Source organism: Spodoptera frugiperda, chromosome 23 (assembly GCF_023101765.2).
Source record: "Spodoptera frugiperda isolate SF20-4 chromosome 23, AGI-APGP_CSIRO_Sfru_2.0, whole genome shotgun sequence".
NCBI lineage: Eukaryota > Metazoa > Arthropoda > Insecta > Lepidoptera > Noctuidae > Spodoptera > Spodoptera frugiperda.
The window spans coordinates 10,437,907-10,461,381 of record NC_064234.1 but is presented as its reverse complement, the minus strand read 5'-3'; the positions used below and the strand labels follow the sequence as shown (position 1 = coordinate 10,461,381).

General features: G+C 35.5%; 1 protein-coding gene across 3 annotated transcripts; it reads right to left on the bottom strand.

The window, feature by feature from the left end:
- Nucleotides 1–11,374: 11,374 nt before the first annotated feature.
- On the bottom strand, nt 11,375–23,085 carry LOC118266874 (armadillo segment polarity protein). 3 transcript variants are annotated; one of them, XM_050703027.1, is made up of 16 exons: nt 22,920–23,085; nt 22,558–22,625; nt 21,583–21,707; nt 20,329–20,434; nt 19,969–20,179; nt 19,196–19,778; nt 18,936–19,082; nt 18,676–18,798; nt 18,060–18,230; nt 16,849–17,019; nt 16,252–16,446; nt 15,781–15,895; nt 14,819–14,973; nt 14,404–14,470; nt 13,673–13,705; nt 12,977–13,029 (listed from the first exon to the last, which is right to left on the bottom strand). In XM_050703027.1, exons 2-15 carry the CDS (start codon nt 22,592–22,594, stop codon nt 13,701–13,703), a joined length of 2,211 nt encoding a protein of 736 aa, XP_050558984.1. In that variant the 5' UTR covers nt 22,595–22,625; nt 22,920–23,085; the 3' UTR covers nt 12,977–13,029; nt 13,673–13,700. The 3 variants fall into 3 exon arrangements, with proteins under 3 accessions (XP_035436370.1, XP_050558984.1, XP_050558985.1); XM_035580477.2 differs by lacking the exon at nt 13,673–13,705 and having other exon boundaries at nt 11,375–13,029; XM_050703028.1 differs by lacking the exon at nt 14,404–14,470.
- Nucleotides 23,086–23,475: the final 390 nt, after the last annotated feature.

Sequence of the window (23,475 nt, the reverse complement as noted above, 5' to 3'; positions counted from 1 at the left end):
TTACAATAAAGGCGAAAGTTTGTGTTTGTGTGTATGTTTCTTACTTAATCAAGTCAAAACGGCTAGAATGGTTTAATGGTTATGGTTTGGAACAACAGTTAGGTTACTTTTTATCCCATGGGAAAGCGGGCGAAGCCTCGGGCAGAACCTAATATTAAATAAAAGAAACATACAATTACTTACACCAAACAACAACAATCACATCAGTACCTAAGCACCAATTAACATAACACAAAATATGAACATGGAAATTATAAATAAACTTATACCTATTGAGTTATTCAGAAGCGTGCCAATTAAATATTCCTCCGAGTTCTTTTGTCCCTCACACCTTCGACGATACATTGTTCTTTTACAACGGCACATATTGCCAGTGACACCAATTATAAAGTTTACCTGTATATCGTTAGCAAATTGCTCTGTCACCAGGCAAACTGGCAAGCTATTGATTGATGTGGTAATATAGGGTGTAGTACAGTTTCTGAGTCAACTTTAAACTTTTGTTGTGCTAACGATGCGCGATGGTTAAGTGAATTGAGTAAGTAATGACATCTATAAAATTAAAATTGTCTATAAGGTATGTAGGGGTTGAGATGGTTTGGTAGCTTTTTGAATGGCAAATACTTGAAGAGTTTAATTAAAAAATATTTTTTTATGTTTAAGGCTATTTAAGTGAACGACTGTTTCATTGAATCAAAATAACCATGTATAAATAAAATTACCGTAGAGTCATCACAGAAGATAACCACAAAGAAATAACTCTTCTCTACAAAAGTTCAACGTTTCTGTTATCTTAATTTACTATTTTATTTATTTATTTGAAAACATTTCGTAAGGAACACATAACTAATAAATAACGTTATAAGTTCACCTAGTAAATCTACACTAAAATAAAGGCGAAACTAAAATAAACTTAACAGAAACATAAAAACATCGAATCACAAACGTGCACTCACAAAAATAAGTAAAAAATGAAACCACAGCAAACATCAGAGAGTCTTAGCAAGATTTTAACTCAATTAACCGACCGCGGTCCGACCGCAAGCAAAAGCGGAATCACTTCTTATTATTAGATTAAGACATTTCGTATTTTGCAAAGGGCGTATTTTGTGGACGGCGTATTTTGCGACCCGCGTACTTTGCGAGCGGCGTATTTTTGATGCGGTGCGCGACCGCGACTTAGCCAAGTTTGAAAGCCTCGGGGGCTTGGCACTGACGAATAACTTAAAAGTTATAAGGTACATCTTAGTCGTCACGTCCCCGGATCGTCACAGGTACGTGGTAAGCTTATTTTTGTACAAGGATAAGATATTTTGTAGACATTTTGTAACCGCATTTTAGGACAAAAAGATATGTTGATGTGTTGATAGTCGTTCCTTTGATACGGTTATAATATTTAGGTTAAGGAGGTTATTGCCCCTCTGCTTAGAAAGGAGGGATCTTTGAGTTTATTAGGTACCAATATTAATACCTATTTTTAGTCACTCTAGATATATTTTTGTCTTTATTGATAAAATTTACTTATAGAGTCTTTAAATCAAACATGATCATGCCAACCTCACCGTATCGTAAAATGAAAACAGAGCAGAAAAGGGAACATTAGGTTCTCTTTAAAGGTCAAATTGATATATTTTTATAGTATCTTTACTATGAGACCTAGATAATATAGTTTGGAATACTCCTAATTCACAAACATTAATATTCACTCTAGATTTATAACGTTTAATAGTAAAAGTAAACAAAACAACACCTTCATAATACACTTTAAAAACCATTTCAACAAAGCCATTCAACCCACCAACAGAACCAATGCATTCTGATTCCCTACAACTGGTTCACTTTCACCCCGGCTTGTGTATTTCCCCGAAGGGCTATTTTCTATGGCCGTCCGAACCCCAGAGTACCTCACAATCATATACTTATAATTGGGACCGAAAGATTTATTATTTCTTGTCTCACAGAGTTTACTTCGAACAACGTTTTATCTAATCTTGTAGCTCATTATTCCTTGATTGAGGGCCTTTGCCTTTGTTTCCATATTTTGTTATTGGATTATATTATTGGGAGATGAGTTAATGGTGCTCGTTGCTAATTAGATAGACAATAATCTTTTATTTGATTTCTGTTTAATGGGATTTGTGTTGCGTTTTGTTATTTGTTTTTGCGATAGAGTACCTTATGGTTATTTTTAAGTGTGTGTGATGTGATGCTTTCTGTGATTTTGAAGTCTGTTATAGGAATGACATATTGTCGTTTTTCGTGTTCTTTTTCTTATTTCTATAAATATCTGAAACAAAAGGCCTAATTGTATTTTTATTTATTTAAAAAATATACGTTGCCCCATACTTCAATTTTCTCCTGTACACTTGACAGCCAGACTCGAAACAACAATTTGTGGATCATACAAAGAGTTGTTTCGTGCGGGAATTGAACCCGCTACACGTTGCACGGCAGGAAATTGCGCGGCCACTACGCCAACTGAATGACAACTCTTAACATATGGCTTAAAAAACTAAAAAAGTTGACTAAATAATTAGCTACACCCCTGGCAACGTCATCAACCATCAAAACCATGATATTTTAGTGATGCTCTTTGTGGAACAGTCCAAACACGAAACGTTAAGGTTTCCATTTGAACATAATACTTCAGCCGCGTAGGTTTTTCATTCACAGTAAACTGCGCCGTTCTTCAAACATTTATTAAACTTCGTCGGAAACAGTCTATTAAAAACTTTAAACCGTAAGATTTCGTGACCCAGTTACTTACTCGCTACACAGTTATACCTACATTAGTTTTCAATAACTCGTATTTAACTTTGTAAGTGGAAGAAAGGACGCTTTTAGACGAGTAATGTTTGCATTCGTTTAGTTCTGTTTTTCTAACTTTGTGATGGTCAGGAATGTAACGTTTATATAATGTTGCTTTAACCTACGTAGATACTACGTCATTGAGGTTTAAATTCTTGTGTGATCTCGATGTATGAGACACAATAGAAAACACATTGTGTTTCGCATAGATCTGCGTTCCGACATAAAACGGGTTAACTCAAATGATATTAATTATGTTTATCGACTTATACATTTAACTTCTTGACGAAGCAACTCGACTAGTTTCAAGCCACGCCAGGAACTCGCATGAGCAATATTGTACGATACACAACGCGACATTAACTGAATTACTTCGTGAAACAGAGAGTAAGCCATTGTCTCTAGAATTATCGATCGAAATTACTACGATAGCAAAACATTTTTTTAGGCTGATAAAAACCATAGATATCCCTATGCTCAAACTAAGAATTAATTTCACAACCTCAAAACACAATCAAACTTTTGCGATCACTCGACCAACAGAGTTCATAATAATCATCATCATCATATCAGCCATAAGACGTCCACTGCTGAACATAAGTCTCCCCCAGTAAATTCATAATACGTAGTAAAATTTTTCACAGTACAATAATATTCAAAAGGCCCACATTTTGACTGCTTTTTTTCCTCCCATAGCCTTGGGGTAACGGTAGCATGCAAATTGCTAGGGGAGGGACACTTGCTTACGCTAAGGTTACCCCATGATAAGCCAATTTCTTTTATTCAGGTGAACAGCTTAATGAATCGCTGTTTTTCGGATGATCGTTTCGGTATTTTTTCTTTCTGTTTTTAGTATAATTAGGTATGTGATTTGAATTGATTTGATTTGGTAGAGTATAATATAGAATAGTTTGAGAAACCACTAATACCCAATGACCTTTAACACCTCTGGTGTTTCTGGTGTCCATGGGCGGCAATGATTGTTTACCGGCGTATACCATAAAAAAGATTTAACATACAACCCACATATCGAATCCAAAGACCTTACTAGATCTAACAAAAGCAAAGCTTCAAAACTATAAAGATCAACAAACATAATTATCTAACGCATCGCCAAAAAAGAAATGATCCAAAAACATAATAATAACTAAACGAGAAAAAGAAAATCATAATAAATTCGCTCGAATAAATGAACTAATCATGGTAGAGAGGGCAACTTCGCTCACCCAATAAAAACAACACTCGAATGTCAGTAAAAAAAACTCATTTCCCTTTATTACATTGAGCCTAATTTGAATTGAGTGCTATGCAGTTATGATTCAAGAGAGTGGATAATTTTAAGTAACTGTGGACCGGAGATGTAAACAAAGTTGTTTTTTTTGTATGTTGGTATATATAAGTAAGTATGTTTAGGGGCTCCGGAGCAGGCCTGAGCGCTCCGGAGCAGGTCCACTAAAAGGACTTGGTGTTACAAGTGTTGAGGGTGACCACCAGAGTTGTTTTGGTGACGTAAAAATCCCCCACTCCCTAGTCTTTTATCCCCAAAAAGCAAGTCGCCTCCTGAAGGTTTGTCACGTCATAAAAAAAAAATATTATGAGTATGTTAGTATGAGTGTTTAGGCATTTTAACCTGTAAAGAGCTTAAAATTATCTACAGCAAGAATTACTAACAAAATCCAACATCTAATTGAACACTCGTCAAATCCTTGTTCATTCTAATTAAAAACTGCTTATGTTAAGTTATACCGCAGCTGGATAAATCTTAACTTTGTTTCTTTCTTAAAAATTGTTCTACGAAGACGGACAAGTACTTACTTGAAGTTTATTCATTGTACCTACCTCTGTTTTGTTTTAGCATAATGAACTTTAACATTTTTATTTACCTACAGTAGACTGAGTTTATTGTGTTTATGAACTAATTACTAGGTTAAAAATTATTATAATGTAAAATATTGTCGCAAATGTCAGTCGTGGCAGGCCCAGAAAAAGATGGAGGGACGAACTTGACACCTATGACAAGGATTGGCAGCAGAAAGCTTTGCACAGAGAGGAGTGGAAGGAGCACGACGATCACGACTGACAATAATTTCCTTGTATACCGTCTAATATTCGCTGGACTCCGACAGTCTTGAGTTCAGTAGTCAAAAAGCAACGTGGTTATGAGTTTACAGAAGTTTCAAACAATTGAAGAAGCGCAGTATTGTACGCCTAATCACCAATTTCTCAAAAGTTAGCTCTTTAGTCCGTGCTCAAATACATCTCTCTCTCTCATCTCTTAATATTTTTACAACCGCAGCGATCTATCGTCCAAGAACACATGCAACATTAACATATAATAAAGCAATTGTACTCTTATTAAGTAACTATTTTCATATCATTCACCCATACTTAAATACTAAAATAACTAAGTCGGTACAAAAATAAACAGGAACAAATCTCACCATAATTAAACAAATAAAAAAAGCAACACCGCTTAACAAGAAATTAAAAAGTCGTAACTCAAATAATTAAAACGATGTTTAACAAACTTTAAAACTCAAAAGTAATCAAAGAAGAAAAAGGGACAGCGATAGAAACGAGAAATAACTAAAGTTTCCTTCAATCTTTTAGAGAGAAATTTAATTAACATTCCGGGGGTGAGAGTGGCGAAGCTGGACATTGGACGGCTCCTAATTGCAGACTGTCAGTTCCATAGACCCCCACCCTACCCTAGTGTGGCCACTGTCAAAACATTGCGCTAGGATTTAATGCGAAACTTTTTGTTGGTTCGTCAAATGCAAGGTTTGGGTTGCATGTTACATAGGTATAGTTTGTTAAATCTTTATTTTAGGCATACTGTTTCGTTGTTAATTAAAAATTATAACTTAGTAATGCCTAAATTATTCGTTTCAGTTTAACTAAGTCACTGAATACCCTAAGTTTTACTAATTTTTCAAGCAAAAATGGTATTTAAGGTACCTAATAATTTGTATTTAAGTAAAACGTCACTTATGTTTTACATAAAAACCAATTTCAATAAAGTTTGTTGCACTCTAGTCGACTTTCTATACACGTTAGGAAAAATATAGGTCGCAAGTAAGATTTCATCTTCCCTTATACTAGGTCGGCATTTCTCGACTACGCCGGGCAGGCGATTGGCACGTAAGTGTCGGTCTTCATTTAGCTCAACAAAGAAACCTCGACGAACGAAGGAACAATATCATTAGGTTTTATAGATGAGTCCTACTGTATAAATTGTATTCTAAATCCATAGAAATTTCTAGAAAAATAGCTGTATAAGTACTTACTTTAGTATAGTATTCCGTAAATTTTTGGGTATCCATACGGATGCACGCTCCAAAATCAACATAATGAGCTCTGCGTTTGAATTTAATATAATGTATACTCACTTGAGGGCGACACGAAAAAATAGTTTAAAAACGGACTTAAACTAAAGAAATATTATAGTTACGGAAGAGTTTCATATTATATACCCTGTCATAAATAGTATTTTACCATAGAAAAATTTTCCAAACCTCGAACCTTGAATATAACAACACAAAAACAGAACATGAAAGGTGTTTAAACCTTGTACTCAGCATACTAATAAAAAAACTAGACCAGACTAAGTACAAAAAATTCATAATATTTATCTTAAAAAGTCATTAAACATAATCATGTACACTGCGGCCATAAACTGAGGGTGGATAATACCCGCAGCTCCATAAAAATGAGGATACAGGGCTTTTAAAAAGTAGTAAAAGTCGGAGCACCGGTAGCAGTTGGCAGGTGAAGCCCGATCGATAGCTTGTTTACTAAAATAATTAAGAAACTTCTGCCTGATCTCAATATTTCAATAATAACATATTTTGAATAATTCTTTAATACTAACATCATCGGTTCTTTTATTTTGTAAACTGAACGATAGTCCCGTTTTTTATCGTGTTTGTTCAATGAAGAGATTCTAGGAATGTTACGGAATATTTTATAAAAATGTTAGCTCGCTTTTAACGGTTTATTTTTTATTATCTTCCTCGTTTAAACTTCGAGGAACAATTTGTTGAAAAAATAAGAGATCAAGTATCTATTTTAGTAAATAAATAGTAGATATACCTAATCAATAGTAGGTATGTTTAGAAATTATATTCTTCATTTAAAATGCTTCATGCGTATAAAACTTTGTAAGTACCTTTAAGTTGGACTTAATACGGTGGGCATTTTCTTAAAGCCAAACCTTTATCTACAAAATATAAAATTATTATCTGTTTGTAAACACACACACAACTTAGAAGATTGTAAAAGATAAAAGAAGCAAACGAACTCAACGTTTTTAATTGGTGAAAAGAAAAACGGCTTCTATATACTTACATCATAATGTGCCACACATCAATAGCCCGGAAATGTACTACTGCTGACCAGAGATCTCTTCTGACACAGAGAAGGTTTGAGCAATACGGACGGGTTGCCGATTTGAAACTTACAAATTAGACATGTTAAGCCCAGATTTCCTCACGATGTTTTCCTTTACCGTTTGTCAGTGATATCTAAATAATATAAGAAAGTACATGTAACTCGGAAAAAGTCACATTAATGCCTGCCGTTAGTTGTTTGAGAAGTGGATGAGGATTAGAAGCGGGCGTCTTAATCCTCTGGGCTACCACGACATCATAATGTGTACCGACTCCAAACCTCAAGCACAGCAAGGACCGGTAGCATCTGTGATTTATGACCAAATTCATCACTCCTGCGGTTCAGAGAGCAAATATCTTGCACAGAAGCACAAAGGTACAGTAATAATCTGCCATTTTATGTCCCTTTGCCCCTAAGTGTTGGACAGATGCGCATTCTATGTTCGCCTCCATAAAAAAACATATTATCTCCGACCTCTTGGTTTGGGTTTATTAAGCAGTCGTAAACGAACACAGGGGTGTAGGTTACGTACCTACTCTTGTTATGAGAGCTCTTCATGTTAGGATTTATTAGCTTAGAGAATTATAAGTGTAAAACTAGTATTTGCTTGCGACTTCGCACGCGTTATATTATATGTAGCTCTACACAAATCATTCAATCAATTAAATCACTTTATACCCTTGTAAATGGAACGCTATTTTTTTCTTATCCGATAATAGGGATGATGACGGGGTATTAAAATAAATAATCTATTTAGTCAGTCACGTGGTCACGTAATTAATGAAAAAATATTAGACACGTATCCTTTTATTTTGTGATATAAGATAACAATACGTAGACAGAACGAATCAAAGTTTAAAGAGCAAATACATCATTGGAACAAAAAATATAATTCATTTTAAGATTAAGACGGACATTAAAATTTCTTTTCTATCTATTTCTTCTGTATCTAATTTTGCAAGCCTTATGGTAGGATATGGTCAATGCTCCTTTTGTTAAATAATATAAGATCTACATATTCGCAGAAATAAATGAATTTAAATTTGAAAATAAAAATAAATCGTCTTCCCTATTAAGCTATTTAAGAACGATATTCTCATAAAGGTATACCTTTCATTAGGTACGCTACCAAGGAACAGGACAAACCAAATGAAATGTTCATTCGTGTGAAACATTTGCACGGAATATTTCATTTTATTTGCGATGCTTGATTTGCCGGCTGGCCTCAATAGAGGAAAACTGCACTATATTTATTCAACCGCGAAAGTAGTTCAGCAGTTCAAGGTCTATGAAATGTAGCAAACTGAATTATAAAAATGAAGGCAGAGATTGAAATAGAAATGGTTGCCATTTCTCCAAAGTGTAGGCCAATACGCCATAAGGTTATGATGGTAATGGTAGACGTGTTGTTGTGCTGCAGACTACCTAGCGGGTTACCGGGGTTCCGGCTCGAAAAGCAGGAGTAGAAACGGGGTAGTTTTTTAGTCAGTAAGAGTCTGACACTTCCCCTCGCGTCGTCCAAGGCGGGAGAAGTCATTGGATGATTTCCTCCCTAAAAATTGCGTCTTTTTGTAAATGACTCATTTCTTAAATTAGCACTTTTGCATCCTAAACCTTAGGCATTTTTTCTAGAAATATACAATGAAAATTGATTGTTAAGAACAGACCAAATCAAATGATCACATCTTTTAATATGCAGATATACTATTAAAATTTTATTCCCCACAAAAGATTCTTCTACAGTCGATGACCTAAGTACGTCGTCCATAATAAAAATTAATAACAACATACGTATCTATCAACAGACAATCAATAATTCCAAGCAAACAAACACTAAGTTATTTCCAAGCCAGACAGTACCGAGAAAGAGTTATTCCCGTCACATTTATAAATCAAAACTAATGATAGAGGGCAAACGGTGAACTGAGTTAACCCTACAATTTGCTGTATTAATACACTCCACTTTCATATACCGACGCATACGTAGTGTCTACACTTAAGTTCACGAACAATAATTATCGACAACAGTTCACTCCTTAATAATGACAACTTCAAACACATTTTGCCAAAGGAATATCAACCCTAATACCTTCGAACAAAGTCCTGAAAATCCTGGTTTAATTACTACCGATCGTCGCAAGGGAAAAGACCGAAAACCATTTAGCTTGTATTAAATATACATGAGCAAATTTCTCGATGATTGCTGGGTTCGAACCGTGATTTGTGACCTCCCTTGAGAACTAAACGTACGATTTAATATGGTCTGAATTTTCCAGCTACATGTTCACCACAACTTGTAATTACAGTCGTAATTATAAACGTCGAAGTTTGTTAACTCCTAATTGTTAAATAAAATATTTCTGTTGGACATTAATTAGGTAGGTGTGTAGATTTTAAATTAATAAGTGTATGGTGTAGAATAAGCAAGCGTAGCAAAATGCTACGCCGGCTACGTGTCCGTAGTCAGCGTAGGTAAGTGTCTACGGATAAGTAAAATGCAAAGATCGGGGTTATCTATTCGCGTCTTAACATTGTGTATTTGAACTTAAGATTAGCTTAAAAATATAGTAAAACTAATCTCTCCTTTAAGACTATGACCATGGTATTTACAGAACACTAACGCTCCTGCGCTCTCTTCACAATACATCAATAACATACCCCACACTGTCCCTCTACCCCTAAACACTCATAATAGCACAATTAAATACCTATGTACCAAACAATTTTCCGTGTACCCAGTCGAAGTTCCAAGATTAGTGCCGCGTGCTTCGGTCTAGGTCCTAATTGTGCATAATAATAGTGACAAAGGTAAAGTTGCGTGGTAGTGCGGTCGCCTGCACGTAGGTAGAAACGCTAACAATTTGCGGTGACGTCGAGTTATGCCGTCTTGCTGCGTCTTTTGCTGATCCGTCTCCTCCCTAGTTCGAGTTTAGTGACGCAGCTAGTGTACGTAGAATGTAATTTGAATTGAGCGAAGATTGATGTGGTTTCGTAGTGGAGTGTGTAGGAAAGTTATTTGGTACGTCACGTACGTGTTTTAGTTGTTGTGTTATAATATGTAAGTATTTTAGTGTCGTTTTTTGAAAATATTGTTTGTTAAGGGTAACGAGTGTTAAGATTGTGTACCTAATTATTTATTGTGTAATAGGTATATAGGTACCTACAATTATTTCATATGGGTATAGTTATAGGTCAAAACATCACTTACCAACATTTGACAAATTCTCTTGAAGGCGATTTTTATTTTTGAATTCTTGATAATAAAATCTTACATCTTTCATCCTTTGGTAGTTTAGATAGGTATCTGAAATTTTTAATTCCGCCATTTTTTCACTTTGATATAAATCAAAGGGATGAAATTACAAAGTTAAAAAGTAAAAAGTGCTTTGGTTATCTTGTACTTACCTATAGCCACTATATCTACCACTCGAAAGAATAAAGGGCGATGAACTAAGAAAGTGTTCAAATGAGGACCAGACTTCAAGAAGACGCGTATGGTCCTCTGGGATTGATCTATTAGTGTCCCTTATTTTTATCATTCCATAGATTTCATCATTAGTGAAGAAGTAAATGAAATCATCAACATTCTCGTATATTGCTATATGCAGCATATCTTTTTTATTTACAATACGGTAGGAAACACAAGATTTATTTATCATTTACTTGTTTAGGTCCATAATATTGACTTGTTCAATCTGCTCACCGATACCTCTCTCATTGTAATCCAAAACTTTAACGGTGATGACAACAACTCTATAACCTAATTTTAAACTTTCTGTGTGTTGTTTCACTTTTTTAAATACCTATTTCATGGGTCGGCGTTTGGCCGCTATCTTCCCTTGTGGTAAGTGACGATGCGGCCTACCATGGAGCACGTCTGCCCATAAGCAACTTATTCACTCAGGCTTTGAACACCCAGGTTATACCCATCAGGAAACAGATTCCAGCAAAGAATTCCACTCCTCAGCAGTTCGCACAAATTCTGTTCCAACCTGAGTGAATATTGAAAGTATCAAAGACTTATTTTCTTTAGGTTTCTATTGTGTATTAATTTTGTAGTTTATAGTCTAACAACACTAACGATTTTAAAACGACATTTGAATGGCATTATTCATTAGATTGAACCTTTAGACCTGAAAATGTTATGAGAGGGTTTGTAGAAAATAAAAAACATAAATATTGTAATTAAATTTAGTTTATTATCCATACAGAAATGGACACAAATTGTGACACTTTACGAATGTCTCCATAGTCGAATCGATTTATAAAAACATTGGTAAAGTCGATTAAAATATCAAATAGAAAAAAAATATATAAGAGGATCCTAAGTGGACAATCAAGTAAATTATTATAAATCTTACATTAAACGATTACATTATTCTAAGATACATTGTTCTAACGGTTTAGTGCGTCTAGTTTCGTATATCATAGGGTGTGCAAATAGCCGATATGGTTGGTAAAAACATATTAAAACCGTACTTCATCTTAAGTACCACTCACAAAGTAAACGAAAATAATAAACACATGCATCCATACATTCGAAATATGTCCGCTATTAGTCCACGTGGATTGAATACATAAACTTGTTATGCTTTATCTCACTACTTAAACTACTTCAGAGAATATCACATTCTCGTCAACGTACTAAAACTTAGTCTATCATTAAAAAAACATCGTACATGGCTACCTTCGTTCTACAGTCCTAAATTTGGCCTTGTTTAGAAGGGCAGAGTAAAAAAATGGCAGTCAAACATTAAAATTAAAATTCAAATACATGACTCACTCGATCAAACAGTCTTATACATCATTTAAATAATGATTCATACAAAATTGTAACAAAATAATCAAATAAAAAAAAAGAATTAAAAACTCGATCATACTTAAATAAAATCCAATACTTTAAATGCGCATTACTAATTCAATTACAAGTACTAAGAAATACGATTTTTAAAGCCTATAAAAAATCTTAATCTTACTGTAATGTACCCTATTGTCCGACGCATTTTATACGTACACGTATAAAACGGCGATAAACCAATGCAGGGTCATTTATATTTTCGTAATAATTTCAAATAACACTGAAGTGCTTTCAAATATATAAAAAATTAAAATAAAACATTTTTCGCGAATAATTTTGAATACAACATTCAGTTGTTATTTAGCACCAATGAAATAAACTCGAGTTTCTGTTGTCAACGTCTGCTAGGTAACATAACATATTAAAAGCTTTGTAAATTGTAATGCACTTTCTAGATGCCATTCATCACAGATTTTAATAACTCTGTTGTTGCGTCAATCGATCAAATTTGAACATTATTACATGGGAATAAAGACGAATTAATGTCGTTTGCTGTCTCCAAACTAGACTAAAACTAGCTTAGTGCAACTTGGAAACTATACGACTTATAGACGGCTAAATTATACATAAGTATAATCCATGAACGCTTATTACATGAAGTTTGTTTACGTATATCAAATACATTATTAAAAAGTTGATACCTATTGTACTAATTTAATAATTATATCATAATTTCAGAGTAAGTAGCTTGAACTGACACAACACTAACAAAACACACTACGTACGTCTTAATCTTAAATTAAATTGAACTGAACTCTTTAATAGGGTGGATGTACTACATACAGGGGGTGTTGTAACCTAAAGGTCTGTGTCGTACCAGGCGGCGACATTGTTGTTGTCGTGCGGCGGCTCTGGGAACGCGAGATCAGCTGACGCGGCGCCCGCACCTTCGCTCTCACCTATATCCATGTCCATTCCGAATCCACTGCCGATTTCTAATCCCTGCATTGAGTCTATCGGTATTTGATCGTAGCCTGTGAAATGAGAACATGTTATAGTACTGTATTTTAGAGTATTATTTGCTAGCAAATAGGTTTTAAGTTCAGCATCGGGGACACACAGAATGGATGTTAATGTATGGAAGCATATTGTGTGTTTAGAATTAATGGGCTGCCATGAGACGTGCGGTTCGCATCGTGTCAGTTGTATTTAGTACTTGATAAGCGCCCAGCTGCTGAGTTTCGATGATTTGGTAACAATATTCTTTTGTTGTTGGGTTGTAAAAACAAAACTGACATAATGATTGAATAGGAATTACAATCTCTAAGCTAACACCGGAAAATACATAAGATGGAATGGATAGCTTTATCTCTCTTTAAGAATATGGAGTTCTTTTAAGGAATTCGATCACCAGAAGATTAATGAGCAGGCTGATAACAATATAATGAACTTTTATCTCAATCGGGGCTAACATAAGGGAAGCACAAACAAATTAACCATAATCACATTTCCAATCAAAATCTTACCTAAAAAAATGAATTAAAGAATATTAATTACATAATTAATAATGTTACATGCTGACAGCGATTATAGGAAACCACAAACCCTGTTACATCACAAAATATACGTAAATATATATTAAAACACGTAACACAATATAAATAATATTCCCATCACCTGTGTTTAGTGATAAATAGGTCCCGGGTTAAGCTGCATGTAAAAAGAAGAGAGAAAATCGTATTTATATAGACACCTTAAATAGTCTTATGATAGGAACATAACAGTGCTACAAAGTATACAACCGTGAAATGTTTGGGAAGTATTCTTGTATTATATTTATAAGAAAAATGTATAGCAAAAATACTTCTATAGATATTACATAACCTTACTAGTTATTAGATGTGATTTTTAGTTTAGGTTGCTACAATAGATCTGAAAAGGGCTCTAAATAGATGTTCCAGAAAGATTCAAGACTGGAATATAATGAAAATTTACATAATAGGATTTCAAGTTTTCTAAGCTGTTCCATATTTTATGGTATTGTTTTCAATAAATATTTACTTACATAGGCTTTTTGAGTCGCTATATTTACTCGCCATGAGAAGAAAGGACATATTAGGAACTAAAATTGTCTTGGGATCGATCTACACGAGACACAATATGTTTTCTATTGTGTCTCATATACAGATAGACAAGACATTAAAGGATTTCTAATGTGTAGATCCAATAACATAGGGGGTGCGCCCGAAATCCAAATATAAACATTTTGAAATACCATAATACCCGCAAGTGCAATATTAAGTGTACTAGCTACTAACAAAATACTAAGTGAGGTTTTGTAACATCTTTTCTACACATTACTAAAGGGTTAGTCGATCAAACTTCTACAAAATGGGATCCAGACTTACCTTGCTGGTGAAACGACGGTCGAGTGCCATACAGCCCCTCATAGCCTTGTTCTGGCCCAAGCATATCCTAGTAAAGGGATTACGAAATAAAATTAAATAAAGGAACAAAATTAAATGTAAAATAAAAAGGGGGTTTGAATTTAAAGCCACAATCACATGTACAGACAATTACAACATTGCCACACGTACTTTATACTGTTGAATTCTATAACTAATCCATCAATTAAAACCTCACAACACAATATTTTTCACGGCAATAGAAAATTATTTCTGAAATAATAAATACTTTTTTCACAACAAATATTACTGGCCAATCACAATTATGACGTCAAAGCACATTTTTACGACAGTTTTCGAATTTCGAATCACGAACTACACAGCTATTCTACCTCTTTGGTTGAAAAAAGGTTTTTACCTGGAGATCAGGCTGCATAGCCAGGTCGTTGGGCCACATCTGATGATCATCGCGGAACAAAGAGTTGGTCAGCTCCATCGAGAGTCTCTTTTTGTAGTCGTGAGGCTTATCTTCGGACATGCGGAATAATACCGCAGCTGCATAAGTAGCCACGCCTGGAAAAATGGAAAGTAACCAAGTCAAAATATATGCCAATTTTATTATTGAAGCGAAAATCTAACTAAATGCAAGAAGAAATAATATGCGTTTAAAACATAACAACTTAACAAGCAGTCATATTATGATTACAAGCTTCACTCCGGCTTGTACAAGACATATTCGTAAAAATGTAAAAGACTACTCCAAATTGCATGCTCCACAAATAACTATCTACATTGTCACTCAGCAAAACATGAATATAGAAGAAAATCAATCATAAAAGACAAGTAAAATTACTTAGAACTATAGTCGGAAACTGTTTTACTAACAGCAAGCACTTTTATGCGAGAATAAAATCATGCTAAAAGAAATTCAATGCCAGACAGAGACAAGAAACTATCAACTCTACTCAAACTGACACTCGAGTGGAGCTATAGACATTTTTATACATTGATCAGATTTGTATTACAACTCTAACAAGGCATTAAATGAATTATATCTTACGGCTTATTCAAGTAACTGTTTGATGAGGTAACTCAACCAATTTCAAGTTACAATAGGGAGTCATACACCCGAATACTGAAATGCCACTCAATATTAAGTTGTACTTAAATATTGTGTTGTCTCTGTCATTTTATAAAGAATTGATAGAGACAGAACTAGTTTAACTAGTATAGAGTAGCGTTTGAGTATTTGGACAATAATCATCCTTTGAAAAATCGAATGAGTAAACCGTAAAACATAATTAATTTGGTTCAAACCTAGATCAATATGTAAAGGGTTGCCTATCTCGCCCTAGGGAATGTAATTACTTGAGTAGCAACCTTCGTTCCGTGAGTGAAGTAGTTCAGTGAGCGGAGCCGTAGCCCCTTCAGCTTCTATCATTTCGGCTCCTTCCTTCTCGACGGCCAGTTCACAGAGCACTCCTGCTGCCACGCGCTGTAATCATTTAATGGATCTTTAGAATAGATGTTATAGGTAACTAGCATCAGTTTAATAAACTATCTATGTCACAAGAAGTACATTGACATATTTTGTACAGAGTTTACTTCAAAACTGTCACATTTCTAGTAGATAAATGTGTGTAGAATAGAGAAAGCTATGAATTTAATAATTAATCTATTTCTATCACACAAAATGTCAAAGGTTAACAGAAAGGTCATCCCTAGGATGGCCTACTATAATTTATAGAACGTAAATTCTCTACTAACATTGAACACCAGTGATCAAAGCAGTAGTTAACATGTTAAACAATTTCTTTAGCTCGCTGTCCCAATCATATCGTACAATCTTACCTGTATATTCTCGATCTCATTGAAGAGTAGCTGCACGAATATCGGGATAACATTCTGTTGGCGAATGAGTTGCCGGTTGACACTCTCCCGCGCCAGTATATGGAGTGCGCCGACGGCTCCCTCCACGATCTCCTCCATGCGCACTCCGTCCGCATATGCCCCGCCTGCAGCTCCGCCGCCAGAGGAACTGCGCTGCTGTAAATGGAGTAAGATATTGTTAGTATTGTTTTTCATGGTGAACATGGTTGAACAATGTAATATAAGTTTTTTTTTGAATAATGAGACAAACAAGCACTCTGGGTGTCTGATGGTAAGCGATAAGAGATAGATAATTTGTTTCAATTAATATAAAGAGTTAATGTATGACTATAGTAGTGTAGTAATGCTGTAAATACTTTAGGATGGTGCTCCATTAGAACAAGTGACTTTTGTTATTGGCTTTCTTCATAATAGACGATATCGGAGACATCATTTAGAAAAATAATAAATGAATGTACATTGTACAGCTGTTTAACCAGCCATATACTAGAATATAAAACAATAAGACCTATCTTAAAACCTAATTTGATAAAGTATAAGACTAAAATAAAACCTTACCCTCTGAGTATCATTGAAGGCGCGCATAAGCAGACGCACGAGGTGATGCACGGCGCCATGTTCCCGCAGCGGAGCGTAGTTAGCGGGGCACAGCGCCAAGTTACGCACGAGGCCTACCACGGCCTTCACCAGCGGCCAGCGGGAAGGAGGCTGGAGCAGCTTCACAATCACCTGTAAGGAGAAATAGTAATTAAATATCATAAGAATATGTATTTTTTCTTGTTTGCCTCATTCTGATAAGACAAACTTTTACAAAGTGGCCTCATATTAAAATTTTTACCAGTGTCGCAGGTGTCTCTAATAAGTATAGTATAAAGAATTAGTTCAAAACCTTAATAGTGTTATAAGTAAAAACTAGACTTCTTGGATCAATGAAACATTAGCAGAGCAATCAATCAACAATAGTCCATGACAATGCAGAAACAAAGTTTGTTTTGTAAACAATTTGTAATTACGTCACGAAAAAACTCCGCGAGTCAAGTTTATAAGTTACGACAGCATATAAAAAAAGAATAACAAACACCATTCACAAACATTGTAGTGTTTATGTTATTATCAAAATTACAGGCATTTGAACATTTGCTTTAGGACACGAAATTATTATAATTTACTAAAGGAGGTTTTTTTTTAAAGGGGGGGAAACCATCCAATGTCTTCTGGGTGAGATGAGAAAGTGTCACTCTTACTGACTAAAAACCACCCCATTTCTACTTTTGGCATTCGAGCCGGAGAACCAGTAACCCGGTAAAATTAGTAATACTTGGATTCTTTTTTGTGCAATATAATATCTCGCTATGACGTGAGATGAGTAGTAATAGTAGTAAATAAGATTATTACATAAGTTTAATCTACTGTAAGCAGATTTGCTTAGTGATTACTAATCAAAGGTCAAGAGCAAAACATCAGTTTATAAACATATTATAATATAAACTTACAGTCAGTTTCAGTAACCTATTTATCTGTAGATTTCATATTGACATAAAGCTACTAAAGATAGAAATCAATAACTGATCTCAACCCTTTGTGGATGAAGATTGATTTTTGACAATAGTTTCTGTCAAAAATCAAGAACAATTCCAGACATATTGGATTAAAGATTGATTATGAAATGTGGCTGCTAGTAATGACTTACTTTAAACCTAACATGACTAACTTATCCCTTCTGTGACTTTCATCATTAATAATGTAATAAATAGGTCTAAATCACTTACCGGCAAACCATAGTGCAAGCGCACAGCGTTCTGAGCCATCTCGCTCTCAACATGACGCGAAGTAAGATGGCGGAGCGCGCAGACAGCTGGCTCGGTGATCTCTTCACGGTCACCGGCCGACACGACGGTGCGGACCAGGGCATCCACGCCACCGGCTTGGCAGACAGTCACCTGTAGTAGGAAAAGGTTTGGTATCAGAACAAATAACATTTACTCGCTGTCCGTAAACAGATTGCTAATTAAAACAGATTACTGTTATCAGCTTACTCACGTAACTGTTTGACGATGAACCCGACTAGTTTCAAGCCAAGATTCCTAATAGGTACCTATTGGTTATGTTACTTGACACAGAATGAAATATCGTGATTTATTTATCTTTGTTCAGTACAATACATTTGTTGATGAATCAACTCTACTATATGAGTAACTTTATATTATCTAATAAACAATGTCCTTCAAGGTCGCATTGCAATCTTCATACACTTGTTCATTAGTTGATACTCAGTACCAATGCAAAACAAAGCAACTTTATCGAAGTATTTTTCGCGACCTGGAGTGACGAACTTTGATAAAAAGTGACCTTATTTATAAAGTGATAGGAATTAATTTCCCTTACCTTGTTACGTTGGTTGTTGCAAGTCAAGTTGGACAGGATACCGGCAGCGCAGGTGACGATGTTCACGTCGGTGGACGCGAGAACTTGCACCAGACTTTGCAGCAAGGCTTCCAGGCCCTCCACCTCATGAGAAATTAAAATAAAATCATTATAAAGTTCTCACAAGTACACTGTTTAATATGTGAAGCGTATTAATTAATATAATCATGAAAAATTATTAATTTTTAATTTGTGTGATACAAAATGTTATCTTGTAATACCTTAGTTGCTGCATCGGAGAGATTCCTCAAAGTCCAGAGACAGTTCTGCACCAGGCGACCACTAGGGTTGCCGAGATGCATAGCCAGGGCTTGCATGCCACCAGCCTCGACGATAGCAGGCTTGTTGCTAGAGCACACTGAGAGTACCTGGGAAATCAAGAATTTAACTTGTTATAATTATGTAAAAATCTTTGATTAAATGTACCTTGATCGAAAATACTAAAATAAAGATTGACAAGTAGTGTATAATAATAACTTACCTTCAGGACACGAGAGGTGGTCCACAACAACTTTTCGTAGTCGTACGAGCGCATGATACGGACCAATTCGATAGGTCCCTGAGAAGCGAGAATGATCAATTTCGACTCTTGGTTTCCATAAGCCAAGATTTGCAGACAATCAGTCACAATCGCCAAGAACTTCACATTGTTCCTCTGCAGGAGAGCAACCATTTTCTGGAGCCCTCCAGCTAGGCGGACAGCCATCTTGGAGCCATCCTGATGAAGGAGCAGGTTATGGAGGGTGGTGATGGCGTAGAAGAGCACAGACTCGACAGGTGAGCTTAGGAGCTTCACCAATGCGGGAATGCCACCGCTCTTGAAGATGGCAAGTAAACCTTGACGGTGGTGAGACAAGTTGTGCAGGGTTCCCACAGCTCCCTTGGTAGTCTCCAGGTCATTGCTGTTAGAAATGGCGCGCACTAAAGCGGCGACCATTTGTGGCGAGTTCATAATGGCATGGCGAGAAGCCTCCTTCTTGGAGAGCTGGTGCACCATCATGGCAGCTTGAGATACAACCACTTGATCCTCATCGTTGAGTAGCTTGATCAACTCTGGTATAGCCCTATAAACAAAATCATTAGCTAGTAAAGTAAACCAAAACAAAGTCAGTGATTTAAAATTAATGGGATTATTGTATTAATTTCATTTTGAACATCAGGGCCCACGACAGGAAATACTTTCACTGCATAATTTGTCTCTGAATAAAGTAATGGAATGTTTGATTGGAAAATGATTTCAAAGATTTATGTTACCTGGTGGCTAAGTCAGCATCATCTTGATAATTGATGAGGTTGACCACCGCATGCTTGAGCATCTGCGACGGCTCAGCAAGACGCTGCACCGCCGTTGGCTGGGCGGGGTCCAGCTGAGTAGAGGGGATCTCAATGCCCTCCTCCAGAGTCTCAGGGAACATGGCGGCCCGGACACGCTGGGAGCGCGTCTGAGACAGCTGCTGGTTCATGTCTGTACAAAAAATAAGTATTTTTACATACATATACATTATATGCCCAAGTTCTTCAGGGTAAGGTAATAATTAACCCCCTAGAATGATCTTCAAAGTCATTAAAGAAAAACAATAAAAGAATTACATAAATTATTCTGTCACAACTTACCATCAACCTGCTCTTGAGTGAACCCCTGAGCGAACCCCTGATCCAGGTCGAACATGAGCTGGTCTCCTTCCATCTCGTCATCTTCCTTGCCAGTGAGTGATGGGACCTGGAGAACAAAATATAACCAGTATTAGAAAATCTGTAAATATTTATGTGTAATGAAATAGTCAACTATCCGTAACTCATTAGTTGGACTGTGGGCCTCCTGTGCATAAGAGGCTATGCCATCTCTACACATTGGTGGGTAACAGATTCCAGTTTAACCCGTAGTATGGTGGAGTGCAGATCTATACGAGTCACAATGTGTTTTCTATTGTGTCTCATATACCCGCAAACCAGACGTTAAAAGGTTCTAGTTTATCAGACATCATTGCTGTCTCAATAAAATGTCTTGAATTTAGTTCTTACAACAACCGCCAGAAGAGTACTAGTGGTGGCAAATGAATCTTCTCAGGAATCTTTATGGTTTATGTATGAAATATGAAAACCATTACAAAAGTAAGCAACATTCTTAATGAAATAGGTCAGTGTATAGATGAGATTCTTGATTAATTAATCATTGGCAATTTAGTTAAAAGCATTATAATATCTGCAACTGTTATCTTGTGTAATCAGTTCACCTTGATATCCATTCACATTTCTAACAGGATACTAAACCACTTCTATTTTTAAGTCTGTCAAATCAAACTGATTTTATAACTTCATTATTTTGTAAAACACTGAAACTTCTTGCATTAACAATATTTTTATTTAAAAAAAAAAGAACCAGTTATTGCTAGATAATATTAAAATCTATACCCATTTTCAAATTTTTTGGTGAATCAAGCCTAACTACACGACTATTGTAAAGCAGCAGAATATGACAGAACCAGTACAACAAACATACATAACCTCACACCTGTTTTCCACAAGTGTAGGCAGACATTGGAACGGCAATTGCTATGAATCTGAGAACCAGGACTACTATGTTGTCTTTCTATTTATAGCAATGAGAAGCCTGAAACTGATAAACTAATGGTAACAACATAATTTCTTATATAATTTTAGTATTTGAACATTTTCATTCAACATCATTATCATATAAGCCAGAAAATGTCCACTACTAAACATAGGCCTTGCTCAATGATATCCAGACAGGATAGTCCGAAGCAACCTACATCCAGCCACTCCCTGTGACCTTAACTAGGTCAACCATCCACCTTGAGAATGGACATATTCAATCATTAAAATTAATCCAAACAGTATACAACTCACCTGAGTAGCAGCCCCTGAGTTGATACCAGAGTCAACCAGGTAGGAGTTCTGCTGCCACATGAGGGTCTGCTGCTCCTTGCTCGGAGCCATCGGCACGTCAGACCCTGCATAGTTGCTGTGAGACACTGGAAAGAGAACATTTTCTTTTATAACTTCAGAAGATATAAAGAAGGGTCTGTAAATATAGAAGGGTCCGTAATTGTGACTTACTATTTAATATTGTATTTCCACCACCTGTGTTCATTATGGATGCAATAAATACTTGATTAACTACTTAATATTGTTAGAGAATTTACAAATGGTACCAAGAAATTAATTTAACTATGGAGAAGTTGCAATAAAGATTTAGCATGTGAAAATAACATGAAAGTGTGTCAATAACTATACCAGACCATTAATATGGGATTTACTAGTATTTAAAGTATTTAGTAACCCATTTACTAATCATCAATTTAAGAATTAAGCCCTATTTAGTAATCTTAATAGGATGTATAGTTAATGCAATAATCAATTCAATGTAATCAATGTGTAATAGATTTCTACTTAATTATTTGTACACAAACCAGTGCCAATCCAATAACATGGATATTAAATCAAAATAATTCATATCACATGATTCATGACTAAAAACATAAGTAATAATCACAATTACACTTGAAGTAATATGGTATGTGAAAGGTACACCCAACCTAAGATAGGAACAATGGATTCCAACACAATAAACAAAAAAAATCTCAGGTAACCAACAGTATACAGGTACAATTTATCTGGACAGGTATGAATGAGATGTCTTTCACAGTATTGAACAAACTCTCCAGTCAATAATACTTATAAAATGAGTCACTACAGTCACAACGAGTTCTAAGTACGTACCTACCTAACTATAATCAGTATCTAGAACACAACCTGCTCTACTATCTACTGCACTTATCGATTGACAAAACACTACAAGTAAAACTATGTAATTCTACTTACTCGTGCGGCTCTGGGACGATGGTATCTGATAACTCATGGTTCAGCGGATGCAACAATGCACCCTGCGCCTGTAAAAAAAAACATCATGATTTTTACCGATCCACGAGCGGCCATAACTATCGATCGAAGGTTTTGAGTAAACAAATACATTTGGTACTTTTATTAACATAAACACTTCAATCTGCACCGCGTTTCATGCATGCAACGGCTCCAGGAAACGTATAAAACAAAACAAACAAGTACTCCATGGACTAAATACCAATACCACACCCGACCCCATAAAATGTTTGGTATTCAATTGAACGATTCACATAAGTTGTTTTCAGTTTTTCACTAGTAAAATTTACGTAATCAATACTTGCCTTGCCTGTCGTAAGCCGCAAGGATAGATATTACAGATTTATAACAATATTCAGATAAAATAACGCACAATGAACCCACCACCGTCACAAAATTGACATGACAATATGGCGACCATACAATCGTTAGTCTTCGTTCATTGGTCGGTTATTCTCGTAGCCATCGGTCGGCTATATTACTTTCTCGCTCTATCTTATGATGTTCACGTGGTATTTTTTCTCTCTTTCACAATGTACGGGTTACCAGAAAAAATAATTAGTGATACGTTTTGTTTTACGCAGCATTAGAAAGAATACTTTATGAAATCTGTTAAAATGTGAGTTTTGTTATTGTGTCAGAACGAATAAATTGTTTCTTTTAACTGTTAGAAAGTAATATTCTATGATAATGATGAGAGAATAAATGTATTTGTATTTTATTTTTATTTTTTTATTGTTAAATGGGCCGACGTTTGGCCGCTATAAGTGATGATGGGGCCTACGATGGAGCACGTCTGCCCATAAGCAATTTTAAGGGTTATGCCAAGGCTATGTAAACACAACTTATCAAATGAGCTTT